The sequence below is a fragment of the Danio rerio genome, chromosome 19 (assembly GCF_052040795.2).
Source record: "Danio rerio strain M-AB ecotype USA chromosome 19, GRCz13ab, whole genome shotgun sequence".
Classification (NCBI taxonomy): Eukaryota; Metazoa; Chordata; class Actinopteri; order Cypriniformes; family Danionidae; genus Danio; species Danio rerio.
This window is the reverse complement of record NC_141039.2, coordinates 16355325-16370317: the sequence shown is the minus strand read 5'-3', so window position 1 is coordinate 16370317 and position 14993 is coordinate 16355325. Positions and strand designations below refer to the sequence as shown.

Here is a 14993-nt window from a genome sequence, read left to right as displayed (position 1 = left end):
ATAGTATAGACTAGGGACTATTATTTTGCCTCACAAAACTATATTTATGTCAATTAGACATAGGCCGGTATAAGATTCTGATGGTATGATAACCTTGGATAAAAATATTTTCAATAGTTTCATGGTATCACGGTATAATGATTATTGATTTAATATATATATAATATATATATATTATATATATAATATATATATATATATATATTAGGGGTGTAACGATACACCAAAGGCACGGTTCGGTTCGGTTCACGGTTTTGGAGCCACGGTTCGGTTCGGTACGGTTCGGTTTCTGTTTGCTGTGGGGTTAAAGTTGATGTCATGTTAACAGCAATGCTAAGGGACAATTCACTTAATAACAAGAACATCTTAACTTTTTCTTTATTAACTTTGTCATCGCATTTTTAGTACAGTCAGGATACCCGAGTAAACAACTAGAAATAAATAAATACCTCCAATATAGACTAGTCAGAAAAAAAACTATTCTCTTTAGTGCAGCCATCTTAACTAAGTAAACTAAAATTAAATAAATAACTGCAGTGTAGACTTGTGAAAGATCTTCTTCAAAAACACCATGATATCCACATTCTCCGATGAGAGGCTTGATCTCTGTGCTGACACAGACGCTCATTTTTGATTATATGGTTTCATTTAGAGAGAGGTTTCCGTTTAAATTAATGAAAAATATACATATAATGTGTTTGTAAAGTGTTTTTTCATGACATATTCACCAGTAAAATGCATTGCGGTTGTGTCTGAAACTAATGTTAGGGTTGTAACCGGCTGTATGTTTGCCTCCCGATCTCTCTCTCTCTCTCTCCCGCTCCCTCTATGCCGGTCATTTATGTAGGTCCGCCTTCATGACAGCTGCTGCCTGTCATTTCTGTAGGTCCGCCTTTTTGACAGCTGATTGGTCAGGAGACCGATCTATCATCATTTGGCGACGCAGCGCGGGAATGTAAAAAGCAATTCAGGAAGAGCGGGAGAGAGAGCACTTTTTCCTTTGATCTCGTTTTTCGTGTATTTTTCTGACATGATTATGATTTTCGTTGTTTTTGCTTAACTTTCGTTTGGGTAAAATTATTTTGCATTACTTTTGCCCACTTTAAGATATTTTGTGAGGTTTGTACATTTTTATTTCAATTGATTTGTATATTATCCGCTCCTTCCCGACAATATAGCTGCATCTCCTCAAGTTCAGTCTTAGTGTAAGGTGGATAGGGAAAATGTCATATGATTTCCATTTTGCAAACACGTAGAAAATGTATTGTTAAAGACATCAGGTAAGAGGTGAAGGTCATCTTTGTTTATTTTATTCAGTATAGGGAAGAATGCGGCGCTCGGCGCTGAAGACCATTTTATTCTTTTCATCAGTTTTAGCGAGGTAAGAGGGGTTATTCATGAGTTAGAATTGTTTATTATTGTCTTCACTATCAACCCCTTGCTCGAGTTTAACTAATTTTTGTTTGATACTTTTGTTTGACTTTCTTACTTTATTACATTATTTTTATTAGTGTAAATATTTATCTTTTTTGTATATTTGGCCGTTATTCTGGTTTTACTTTTGTACATTAAATCACTTTTGTTGGCAGTTCTGTTGCTTACACCCTCACATTGTGAAATTACCACACTTTTTAAATGTTTTTCCTTATAAGTAAGTTTCGTGAAACAGTTGAGACAGACAGGCGTGCGCTTTGTCTACGACACGAATTCTATTCCTGTACTCAACTGGAAAACCAAAATGTTTCCACACAGATGACTTAAATGTGTCTGGGGGATCTGCAATCTCAGTGCTATGTGGAGCAGCCATCCTGCGTCCAGTAGTAACGAGTGTGATGCTTACTCAAGTCACATGACATGACATGCACTAAAATACTAACTTTAGAATATAATATTTAGAACAAATCCTCATCATTACTAAAACAATTTAATCAAATATGATATTAAAGATGTGTTTAAATTGGTTCAATTAGTTAGAGACAAGTGACGTCAACCTCAACAATGGGCAGCAGGGGGCGTGAGAGTACCGCGGTACGCCACGAGAGTTTCGCGATACGTATCGTGGTTGGTGTATCGCGATATTTCGGTTCGGTTTTAAAATCGTTACACCCCTAATATATATATATATATATATATATTAAACGTCTGAGTAAAAAGCAAAAAAAAAAAGTAAAACTCACACACATATATATATATATATATATATATATATATATATATATATATATATATATATATATATATATATATTTTTTTTTTTTTTTTAAAGATATTTCATATTTTGGAGCAGTAAACATATTAGGCTAAATAATGCAAATGAATCATTGACTTCTGCTCTCATTTGTTTTAAAAAAATTATTTACAATTTAAAATTTCATCTTTGGATATATTTTCTGCTGGAGATATCGTTGTCCTGAAAAAACTTTTTTAAAATGTAAAAAAAACATTTACACATACCTTAGGAACAGTATTACAGAAAATGTTGGCAGTTTTAAAACCTCGTACCATGCCTAATATATACCATGTTAATGCTAACTTTTATCTGAATTTAAACTGTGAATGTTGAATGCTGTGTTTATGAAATCGATACAAATTAGACATTACGTTTTGCTTGCATGTTTTGCTTACAGCAGTAAAATGAAAAATAAATAAATAAATAATCAGTCACATACTCATTAAAAAAATGTGATTTTGAAAATTCTAAAATATAGAATAGCCTATTTGCTAGTCAAAAATAAGTCTAGTTGACCATGGGACTTCAAAATCAAGAGAAATTTGTTGAACTAAATGGGAGTTTTAATAATTCATTTAAAGTCAGTTTGCTAAATGCCTACATACATTTTTTTTTGTGTGTAATTAGTGTTTGTATTTTTCTTTTTGTACTTTTAATAAGGGTAATCGGGAAAATAAATCTTGTTTTTCGTTTTTAATCTTTTGAATTCTTCTGCATTTAAAAGGAATTATTGCAAGACTCTTTAGTTGTGCTTTCGTACAATCAGTATTTAAATGTATTGCAAGTTAAAATGTTGCCAGTGTTATTAGTTGAAAGTGGCAAAGAGGTCTTATTGTATGAAAAGAGTATTAAAAGTGGCTTTAAAAGTATTGAATTAAACTCTCTGATTCTTGTATATACCCTGTTAAAATTCCTTTGGGATGTTTTGAAATATCATCAAACTGTATTGGTGGCTTGATTAGGTCTAGTTCTGGTATTACGTTTAACTGGGACTTATCTTTGCACAGTACATGATGGCATGTGTACAATGAGCTCATACAGTACATTGCTTGTTTGAGTAAGAGTTTCAGTGTCCCTTTAACTGTGCTTATTCTCCACCCACTGTTGTAACTAGCAAGTGACTCATTAGCTTTTGAAATGGTTGTAATTATGTTAATACATGGCAACATATTACACTGTCATTACATAATTGTTTAGGGAATTATAGTTACTGTGGTAAGCAAATACAAGTCTTATCACAGGAAAGTAGTTTTACTTTATTTTCAACTGAGAACGTGTAGCAGTGCAATGAGTGTCATGTTACTCAGGGTTTCTGTGTGAGTCATAAGCCAGGCCTGTGTGCGATTACTACTTTCACGTGTAACATCCCATTGCAATGAACACAGTGTAGTTGCTGACTGTCATCATTAAGACCATTTTGATTTGTTAAATTTAATGTAGTGTAAATTTTATGTAGTGTATTTTATGTAGTTATGTAGTGTAAATTTTGTTAATTTTAATGTAATGTAAAAAGTACAAAAGGTTTAACAGAACAAGACAATATTCACAGTATGTTTGATAATATTTTTTTCTTCTGGAGAAAGTCTTATTTGTTTTATTTCAGCTAGAAAAAAAAAGCAGTTTTAATTTTTATGAACCAATTTAAGGACAAAATTATCAGCCCCTTTAAGCAGTTTTTTTTTCTGACTGTCTTCAGAACAGTCGTTGTACAATAACTTGCCTAATTACTCTAACCTGCCTAGTTAACCTAATCTACCTAGTTAAGTCTTTAAATGTCACTTTAAGCTGTATATAAGTATTTTAATATCTATTAACATAATATTTACTCTCATTATGGCAAAGATAAAATAGATGAGTTATAAGAAATTAGTTAATAAAACTATTATGACTAGAAATATGTTGAAAAAATCTCTTTGTTAAACAGAAATTGAGGCCTTATAATCAATTACAAAAAGTTAAAAAATGATGCATCTTGATCTCAGTATTAGCACACTATTTTATAAATTAAATATGTGGTATTCTGATATAGCAAGAGGGAAAAATAAATTTAAACTTGGTTGTTAATTGCAACTGGCTTTTAATTTATTTAAAAACTGTTAGTCTTAAACAAATTGTATCTAAGAACAAATAACTTAAAAATATATAAAAATAAATAAAATCATAAGCGTAAGGCTGCATATATTTAGCAATATAAGCATACAGTGCCCTTGTTATAGCTTTAGCTTAGGGTTTAGACTGATTCTTCTCACTCAGGGATCTCTAAACTAATAGGCGGGCTAATGACATGTACAAAGAGAGAATGTCAATCAAAGTGTTTCTCAGACTGTTTTTATGAAGTTTATATAAATACTAATAATTTTAACATTAGAGGCTGGCTATATTCATACACTGTTGCCACACAATCTTTCATAAAAAGGATTTCAGCATAGGAAGTCCCTTTGAAGATTAACATACTGTTAATACTAACAACTGAAACCTTTATTTTAATACACAGGGTTATTTTAATGGTGTGTTGCATGCATCGAGCCTATATGTTTTGCTGTACGAAAACATTTATATAAAGCATTTGTAAGCTGAGAGAAATGCAGACAAGAGTGTTGAGTTTCTGCTGTGACTTGACACGAATCTTTAAAATGATAAAACCTGAAGCATACAAATTTGCAGCATTAACTGTGAAATAGCCACTGTAATCTCTGGATAAATTAACAAAGTTAAACTGTGATGGGACAGAATAGAATGCAGTGGCTCATAACCACCATAGTAACACACCAACAAACTGATCAAAGTTGCCGTAATGCACCTGCGCTGAGTGAGCGGCTAATGAGGCGCGGACATATGAGAGATAGTCATGCAGCCAGCAGGTATACATGGGAAATACACATTTCAGTCAGATACCAATCCAAACACTCATATCCCTTTCAAATACATACATACAGACAATTGATCGAAAATCCGATTTCGATATTGGCTTTTAACCATTATGAAAAACCAAATGATTTTAACTTCGATTGATAATAGTTTTGAAAAATCATGATTGCAATTATGACCAAAATAATTATGATTATGATTTTTCCCATAATCGAGCAGCCCTAACATATATAATATATATATAGTCCTTTTATTATTCTGCTGTCAACACAGTGGAGTGAACCGCCAACTTATCCAGCATATGTTTTACGCAGCGCATGCCCTTCCAGCTGCAACCCATCACTGGGAAACATCCATAGACACTCATTCACACACATATACTACGGATAATTTAGCTTACCCAATTTACCCTATACCACGTCTTTGGATTGTGGGGGAAACCGGAACACCCGAAGGAAACCCACACAAACACGGGGAGAACATGCAAACTCCACACAGAAATGCCAATATTGGGCATAGATGCATTTTTTATCTAGATTAATCTCACTGTAATCTTGGAATTAATCTAGATTAAAATGGCTCCTTTGAATTCTGCCGAAGGCATTCAGAATATGTGTGCTACCCAAATAATAAGTCTTTGAGAATGGGTTTCTCAAGTCAGGTGCCACTTTAGACCAGGGGCTCATCTATTGTGTCCAAAATGCATCACAAACTGTTTGAGAAACTATTCTAGTATAATAATTGGTTATGAAAATAAATTGTAAAAACTTGTAGGGCGAAGCAGTGGCGCAGTAGGTAGTGCTGTTGCCTCGCAGCAAGAAGGTCACTAGGTCGCTGGTTCGAACCTCGGCTGAGTTGGCGTTTCTGTGCAGAGTTTGCATGTTCTCCCTGCGTTCGCGTGGGTTTCCTTCGGGTGCTCCGGTTTCCCCCACAGTTCAAAGACATGCGGTACAGGTGAATTGGGTAGGCTAAATTGTTCGTATTGAATAAGTGTTTGTGTGAATGTGTGTGTGGATGTTTCCCAGAGATGGGTTGTAGCTGGAAGGGCATCCGCTGCGTAAAAACTTGCTGGATAAGTTGGCGGTTCCTTCCACTGTGGCGACCCAGGATCAAATAAGGGAATAAGCCGACAAGAAAATGAATGAATGAATGAAGATGTACTTGTATTTACTTACTGTTTATTCAGTTAAACATGAATTTTGAACTGTAGGCCTAGATAAGCACCAAACAGCGATTTTTGATCACCTTAATTTGGCTAAAGTCATAACTGAACTAAACAGAAATGGAATTAAGACATGTGGAGTATGCATTTATTAGTGTAATCATTGAAGTAAACAGCAATCAAACTATTGCCGTCATGTAGGACTTTTTTTTTTTTTTTTTTTTTTACATATTTTCCGATAAGATCCACACATGCGGCTGTCAGTAAAGGACTGCACACACACACAGACACACACATTGCGATATGCAGAAGTTTTTTTTATTTTTTATTTTATTTGGCATGCGTTATTACTTTCCATAACACTCTCACCAGTCCTTACTCCTTATTTGCGTCTAATACCCCAGTTTGTCATGGGACATGAATGAAAAGTTTGTGAGTTAAAGTGAAACTGCCGAACTGCAGTAAAAGTATGGCATCCTGCTGATTTAATTCAGAAGGGCACTTTTTTGTCAGATGGCTCACCGGTCAGGTAAACATCCGCGCTAAAATATCAAGGTGAAAGTCAGCATAGCTTGCCCAGAACAGACCAAGCTCCCAACCCAGTTGTTTATTGCTCTGTCATAACTATGGCTAAGGAGAATCGCTGAGATACTATGTCTGAAAAGATGCCGCCTGTCAGTGACAAGTTTTCATTTGTAGTTCCTCATCAAGTGTTCCGCATGTTCTGCTGTTTCTTGCTGCTCTGTTAAGCAGTCATGCATAATTAAAAAATCTAATAATCTGTGATGCAGTTATGTGCAATAAAATGTGAAAATGAGACCCCTATTGGTCTGGAACCAACTTTTTTCATTCTTCTCCTCCTCAGATGATGAAGTCGATCATAGTATGCCAGAGAGTGATGGAGCAAATCCAGGAGCTGGAAACCCTTCCGCAAAGAGCAAGGGCAAGTTCCCCAGCCTGGGCAAGATCTTCAAACCCTGGAAGTGGAGGAAGAAGAAAACCAGTGACAAATTTAAGGAAACATCAGAAGGTGCTTGCTTGTTAAGGTTTTTTTTTTTTTTTTTTTTGGACTAATAATCCACTTTGATCAATGTAATCTCTAATGTAATGTCAGCATTACATAATAAATAATTTTCATATTATATTTGATTGCTTCATATTTAATTTGCAAAGCCAGTGGTTTGAGAGATGAATTGTCTCTGCTCTCTTTTTAAATGATTAGTCTTGGAAAGAAAGATGTCGGTGAGGAAGCCCAGGGAGGAGCTGATAGAGAGAGGGTTACTGAAGGACATCCCAGAGAATGGTATGTCCACCTGCATGGCAGAGTGCATGTTACGCTGAAGGGAGTAAATTGCATATAAATTAAGAATTTTCAAAAATGTATACATAAATAGTTTTTTTTTTTTTTTTGATTGTCTATAGTCAGTGGAATAAAGTACAAATACTTATTACTGCACCACAGCGTACTACTGTTTCTGAGAACTTTACAAAGTTAGTTGAGTACATTTTTAGTACTGTATATAGAGCAGGCATGGAACAGTATAAGATTCTGACGGTATGATAACCTTTAATAAAAATTTTCACAGTATCATGGTATTGTGCTCACTGCTGTAAAATATATATATTTTTAAAAATCTGATTAAAAACAATAACTTTATTCCTCTGAAAATAATACATTTTTAAAATATTTATAGTATTTTGGAGCAGTAAACATGTCAGGCCAAATACTTCAAATTATTTATTGACTGCTCTCTTTTTTTTTTTTTTTTGTTTCAACAACACAGATTTCTTTACAATTTAAAATGGCATATTTGGATATATTTTCTGCTGAAGATACTGTTGTCCTAAAAAAATTAATTAATTAAAATGTAAAAAAAAAATAATATATATATATCTATTTTTTTTTTTACACATACTTTAGGAACAGTAGTCAGAATATCTTGGCGGTTTTAAAACCTTGACTTTTCCAAACAGCGGTATAGTTTGAAAAATGGTTATCGTCCGATTCCTAATTTAGAGTTGGATATCGTTTAGGGTTATTTGGAAAACCATACATTATATTTGAATTGAATTGTTTTAATATGTTTCTTTTCATCATTTGTTTGTTAGCCTGAATGAAAGATTTGCATTATGTGCACGTCGGACAGTTCATCAAGGATCTACGCTAAAATAAAAATTGCTAAATTTTGCTATCTATAATCCCTAATAATAACTTTTATAGTCTAGTAGTCCCATAACATTCTGACAGTCGATGACACTCGAATACCCTTTCAAAAAAATACTGACTGGGAATGAGCTTTTTACAGTGTTTGGTATAACACTAATGCTGTTTTCTTGTGCTTACATAGATGAATTTGGCCAGGGTGTAAATGCACAGTACTGTTATGAACTTATTGCCTCATTATATCGTCATGATAGCATGATACTGTTGCCTTCAGTGATGTCCTGAAAATAAATGCCAAAAAAAAACAACTGGAATAACTACAGCAGTAGCCATCTCATATGAAGCAAGAGCTCGCGATGACATATAATGACGTGTGCAGTTGTTGGAGTGGTGTCTCATTTCTTAGGGGTGCAAATTGAAGCCCTTTCCCTTCATACTCTGTTTCAAGGGCCAAGGGGAAGGGGTAGGAGTACAAAAATAAAATTGGGATGGGGTCTTAATCACCGACTTGAATACACAGATGCTTTTTAAATGCAGGAAACATGGCCAGAGTGGAAGTATTAAATGTGTCCAAGAATTGTTACATGCAAAGATGCCTACAGTATGATGATGCGAAATACTTTTTTGCACGCAATGATACATTTACTTAAGCATAATTTGTTTCCGCTCGTTCCACCACTGTCAAAAATATCCAGTCATTACAAAATGTGAGCAATGTATCTCACAAGTCTTCATTACTTCATTGTTCAGTTGTTTCAGTAAATGTACCTCTTGTGGTATCCATTTCTGTGTTCTATTGTCTTGAGTCTCATACTCCATTACCCATATCTGTTTCAGAGAGCAATGATGTTAATCACAAAGCTCCTCCAGTAAAGAATGGCCACACTGGTCCAGTGCCTGGTGACCGCAAATCTGATTCAGGGTCTGAAGTCAAGGCTCCGTCTTCACGGCCACAGGGAGAAGATCAGAGGAATAGCTGTGCACCTGAAGCGGAACGCCGCAGCCGAGTGCCCTCTGATGTTAGTCGCAACCGACAACCCCTAGATGTTGATGCTCAAACGCGGATTCCAACTGAACCAGACCGACGTAGCCGCCTGGAGTCAGATTATGAGAAACGAACAGGATCATTACCATTAGATAGACCAGGACAGGAGGATGGACGATACCGGCGAGAGGAAAGAGAAGAGAAAGCGAATCGGGAAAAGGAACGACGGGACAGAAAGGATGACAGAGATGTAAGGGGAGAACGCAGAGATGACCGAGACAAACATGACAAGAGGCCAGATAAAGAAAACTGGCAAGGAAGAGATGATCGTGAGAAGGAAAGGAGGAATGACAGAGAAAAGCGGGAGGAGAAAGACTGGAGAGACAACAGGGACAGGAAACAGCCACGAGACAGAAAAGAAGAACACGAAAGGCGGGATGAACCAGAGAGAGTAGATGATCGAGAGCGAAAAGAACAAATCGAAAGGAGGGAAGAGAGAGATAAAAGAGAGGAACGCGATAGACGCGAGGAAAAAGGAAGAAGGGATGTCAGGAGACCAGAACCTGCAAAACAAGTATCTGATGGGAAATTAACACGGCCGCAGTCAGAAATGGACATGAGGCCTGTTCTTTCAAAGAGCATATCTGATAATGGACTGAAGGTCCGGCCGGTGTCAGAGGCCCTCCAGAGCAGCACACTGCTACGATACACATCTGGAGAGGAAGAAACAAGAACACGAAAAGGTAAAACATCCATTCACTTCATAAAACACTTTGAGGATTACTATGGACTACATTAATATTAGTTTAGACCCAGGAAACTTACAAAGTAGGGCTGGGCAGAAACCAAAAAATCTGGATGCACTTGGCTGAAAACCAAATAAAAACCGTTTTGTTGTAATTATTTATTATTTTAATAAATAATATAAATTAATTTTGAAAGTCTTTTAAGTCAGTTCCTTAAATTGAGGTCAAGTCAATAAAAAGTAAAGTAAAAAGTAAAGTTTTAGAGTCAAGAGTCTAGAGGTGTCATTTAACCAGCATTGTCATGTGCAGTGGCACTATTACAAGCAGTAGCAAAAGGTTTTTAGCTGACTTTTCTTTTCTGGTGAGCATGCGTAGTACAATCAAATACTATCATGCCCACAAAGCTCATGTTTTTTTTTCATTTTTTACTTTTAGCTGAAAACCCAAAATACCATTTTCAGCCAATAATTTTCAATGACTGAACATTTAGTACATCCCCTATTATGGCCCGTTTCCACTGATTGGTATGGTATGGTGCGGCTTTATCAGGCTTGCGTTTCCACTACCAAAGGGGTACCAATAGCCGCATTTCCACTGTCGGGCCATTGCGAGCCAGGGCTTTTATCGCGCCAGGCCAATCGCCCAGGAGGTTAAGCAGTCAGGCTGAAATCATGTCGCGTTTCCACTGTCGGGCTAGTAGCTCGCAGTGCGTCACGCAATCCCCGCCCCCACAACGTCCCCCGAATCAAACGTCACACAACCCACACACTTCAGCGGGAATCAGGCAGATAAAGCACACCATCACATCATCATGAAACAATTCAAATAAAGACAACCGAAACAAACAAATGACACGTTAATGTACAGCAGTACATTGTATGTCTATACACACATACCTGTTTGTTCTCATTCATCATATTCATTTACTTAACAACTGACTGTTGGCATCCAAATCGAGTGGTCTTGACACTAACGAAGACAGAAAAAAAGGTCGCCTAGTTTCTGCTTTGACTCACCCCAAAAATGCTTCATGATGAACTTCATTTATTTAACAAAACATTTCGTTAAAAAGAAAGAAAAGCAATAGACTTTTTAAAAAATAACTATTGTCTTGTATCAAAAATAAACACGGTAATCTGTCGTGGCTAAACATCTCCCGGATCACCAGTTAACTGCACTTAAATGGAGAGTTCATCTCCCATTAAAGCAAATTGTAAAAAAAGGTAATTAAACCATTTTAACAAAAATGAAAGCAAATAAAACCGTAAGCAAATGAAAGCAGGTGAAACATACTGTGTGTGATAATAAAAGGATGATCACATGCACACGGTTAACTTTAGGCAATTTAATAATCTGTTCAAAGTGAAAGCAACCGGTGCTGCTTATAAAAAGACACATTTTGAGCTCTTAAAAGCTTCAGGACTGTGGAGGCATGTTCATCACTTTTTGTCTAGTTTATTTGAAAGAGAACTGATGGCAGTTGCGTTTTCAGAACCTGTTCCAGACACGGTTGCTTCACGATTCGGGAGCGCGCGCACGCATTTTAAGAAGTCGCGCGCATCACATCAGCTGTTAGCGCGAGTGATCATCATCTTCTTATTCGGTATTCATTTGCTTTCTTCTGCTCACGTGATAAATTTTTTACTTCTCGATTCTAAGACCACTTTTGCACGCATATTGGGTCATCCTTATATCGTCGACCCTGCTTTTAGGAAAATTACAATTTAAAAATTTATTTTTAACCAGCCAAAGTGGCTAGTGGAGGTGTCTGTCTAACCCATGTTAATGTAAAGCCCTGCTTATAAATGAAAACTTTATTATTTTATGCAACAGCCTTACATTTAAAAGGGAAACATAAGGGCGATCATAAGCAAAAAGACCCCTGCCTGTAAGGCTAAATGTTTCCCTTATTTATTTATTTTTTTGGTCCATGTACTCGTGTGCGATCGAAAAACTGTCCGCACTCTGCCTCTCCTTTCACTCCACCCCAAAGCCCCAGCTGGCCCTCTTTGGCCCAAGGTATTCGGCGGGCCGAAAAAGGCCAGCCTCTGGCCCCAAGAAAGCCCCGCTTTGGCCTGATTAGGCCCCAGAACTGACAGTGGAAACGCGACTGGCCTTGGCTCGCCCTGGCTCATTTGATTTAGGCGCGATAGTTGAAACGCGGCTAATGGTGCTTGAGGAAATGACAAACTAAAGCTGTAGGGGTCGTTCACATACCGTATGAGATGCACTTCTCACAAAACAGATGCTTTATACACATAAATACTTTAAATGTTCACTACTAACCTTTCTATGAACATGATTTGATTATAACTGCAGACCAATGATGCGAAATAGCCTACGGTAACATCTGGAGTTATATAAAATAAATAAATAAATGCACCATATATGAACATATACAGACCCGTACAGTCTCAGATATGTTACCAATTACAGACAAACTACACACAGCATACATTTAGTCCTTATTTGGGTGCGAAAACAACACACAATATATAGTCCACAGTTAGTGCAAACCTCTCATCTGTATCTTTAATCTTCACCAGCACATGTAACCTCTTGTTAGAAAGTATTTTCTGTCATTCCGAGTTCATAATAGTTCAAAAGGATGATTATAATAGTTAAACATGGCAGTTTGTTCATGTTTTAGGTTGCTGAAAGAATCATTTGCTCCTTTGTTTTTTTTTCCAGCTTCTTCTTAGTTTTTTCGTGCTTCACTCTCGCGTTTGTCAGTTTCAGAATCGGATCGCATGTCAGAAGCACTTTAATAATCACATGCACGTTATTATCATCAGCCCAAGAAGTCTGTTATTTCAAATATAGACATGCACACGAGCGATCGCTAGCTCTCTGAAGAAAGTGAGACCGCTCTTGCTTTTAGATGGCCTCGAAAAACAACAACAGAACCATGGCTCTTTATTATATGTATATATGATTACGGCGTAATGTCTCGGCTGTGTATTTAAAAATGATGGTTCCTTTGTTTTTATTCTCCTGCTTGTGCATGAGTTGGTGATATATTTCTGTAAACCAAAAGCCTTCAGCTGCGTGTCTGCGCCTTTTGTTACCCTTTTGTCATGCTATGTACCCTTTCAAAAGGGTACCCAAAAAGTGGGAGGGTACTGTTCGCTTTTTGGAACCTTTTGACAGTGGAATCGACCATAAAAGCGTACCGTACCGTACCGTACAATACCACTCAGTAGAAAGGGCCATTAGAAAGAATATAGGGCTACCCTGGAATAATATGTTTTTTCTTTTTTTTTCTTTTTTTTAATAAAAGTTTTTTATAAAGTTAGTTATGTCATGTTGCTCTAAGGATTTTGTAAACATTCAAAATACAACATAATCAAAGTGTATCTATAGTAAATAAAAGAGTATACCCTGTACAGAATATGAACAATAAAAGAAAGCAGCTGAAAGCAGCGCTACACAAAAAAAAAAAACCCGATGTGAACATTTATAGTCGGCATGGCAATGTAATACATTGGATGTGGTGCAAGACAACGAGGCATCAACAGTAATTCCATGTAAACAGTTGATTTGACTCTTTCACTCAGACATATTTAGTATAGACCTTGTTTGAATCCTATTCCAGCAGAGTTTAGTTTTGAAACTAATTAAAAAAGCTTAAACCATCCAATCACTCTAATCATCCAGTTAAGTTCAGCTTTAAAGTCCCCAAGAAATCAAAACTAACCATATGATTTTGTTGTGGTGGACAATTCATCTGTGCATGTCATTAGGAATAAAAAAAGTGTCTTTCTAATCTTTAACTAAAATCTGTAATAGCACTTCCTGTATTTTTCCGTTAATTTGTCAGATTACTTACATCTATATCAAATGGGCATGGCTAACATATTTAATCCGGCTGCTCCAACTGTCAGTTTTGACAACAAACTGAAATGGTGAGGAGGAGTCGTCTGTTAGATTTAAGGACTCTCCCCAAACCCTTTTCTCCATCTAACTGAATGAAATACCTACTTCACCTTATTAATTCCGCTCGCAGTAGAAAAACAAGCCACGCCCACTGTTGTGTCATTTAATATTGCGTTTTTCTAGGAACTGTGTCCTAATGCGAAAAAAATAATGGTCGCAGCTTCTGGTTCATGGGGACTTTAAAACTAATTAAACACATGAACCATCTAAGCAAGGTCTTTAGGATGTTGTGAAACACATAGTCAGCTGTGTTGGATGCAAACTCTGCTAGGAAGTGACCCATTAGAAAAAGGGCAGGACAGCACTGGAGTAGACGTCTCAAGCAAACAGTCACGTTTGATCCAAAATTTGTATTTTGCTTGCATGTGTCCAGGTCACTCTTAAATCGGGTATCATGTACAGTTAAAAAGGTATAATGACGTTCCTAAATGTAAAATTCAGTTAATTCAATAATAATCATAAGATCATAAATCATACTTGTGGAATTTTCACACTGTAAAATTCTTTGGCTACCTACATTACATTTCACATCAGGCTCAAGTTGAACAGGGCAGAAGTATACTTGAAGAATGATAGTAGATCTGTAGCTGCTTACTATGTACAAAATGTTTTGCTAGCAACAGTGATGTTAAAGACCCCATGAAACAGCTCTAACTTAATGATTCTGCCTAAAGCATCTTTAAAGGCATTTAAAAGTTTAAAAAAAATGATTCAGAGTTTTCAAAAAATGTCTTTAATGCAAAGTAAAGGACTCATCACATTTGTGAATTCATGTGGTCTTTAGAGCGCTTCTGCACCTCATTGCTGCTCCATTCACATGCTTCCCTAAGCTTTTCCATTGACTCTTGCTTGTCATTGTGACTATACTGTGCACTTGTGTGTTTCATTTGTGCTTATGTGTG

The 14993-nt window shown here is 36.3% G+C and overlaps 2 protein-coding genes across 30 annotated transcripts in view; both read left to right on the top strand.

Annotated features, from left to right (window-relative positions):
* The window catches only part of LOC147839576 (uncharacterized), an 846284-nt gene that overhangs the window by 725512 nt on the left and 105779 nt on the right, over positions 1–14993 (top strand). The gene's annotated exons all lie outside the window — the stretch shown is intronic.
* Positions 1–14993, top strand: part of phactr4a (phosphatase and actin regulator 4a) — an 87349-nt gene that overhangs the window by 45176 nt on the left and 27180 nt on the right. For 18 of the 29 annotated variants that reach the window (XR_015516115.1, XR_015516111.1, XR_015516110.1 and 15 more), the window contains 3 exons: positions 7126–7290; positions 7483–7563; positions 9262–10152. Coding sequence is in view for 16 of the 29 variants with exons in the window: in XM_087294860.1 (XP_087150986.1) it covers positions 7126–7290; positions 7483–7563; positions 9262–10152 (1137 nt within the window). In the remaining 13 variants the exon portion in view is untranslated. The remainder of the gene's footprint in view (positions 1–7125; positions 7291–7482; positions 7564–9261; positions 10153–14993) is intronic. The other 11 variants (XR_015516113.1, XR_015516108.1, XR_015516112.1 and 8 more) reach the window with 1 other exon arrangement.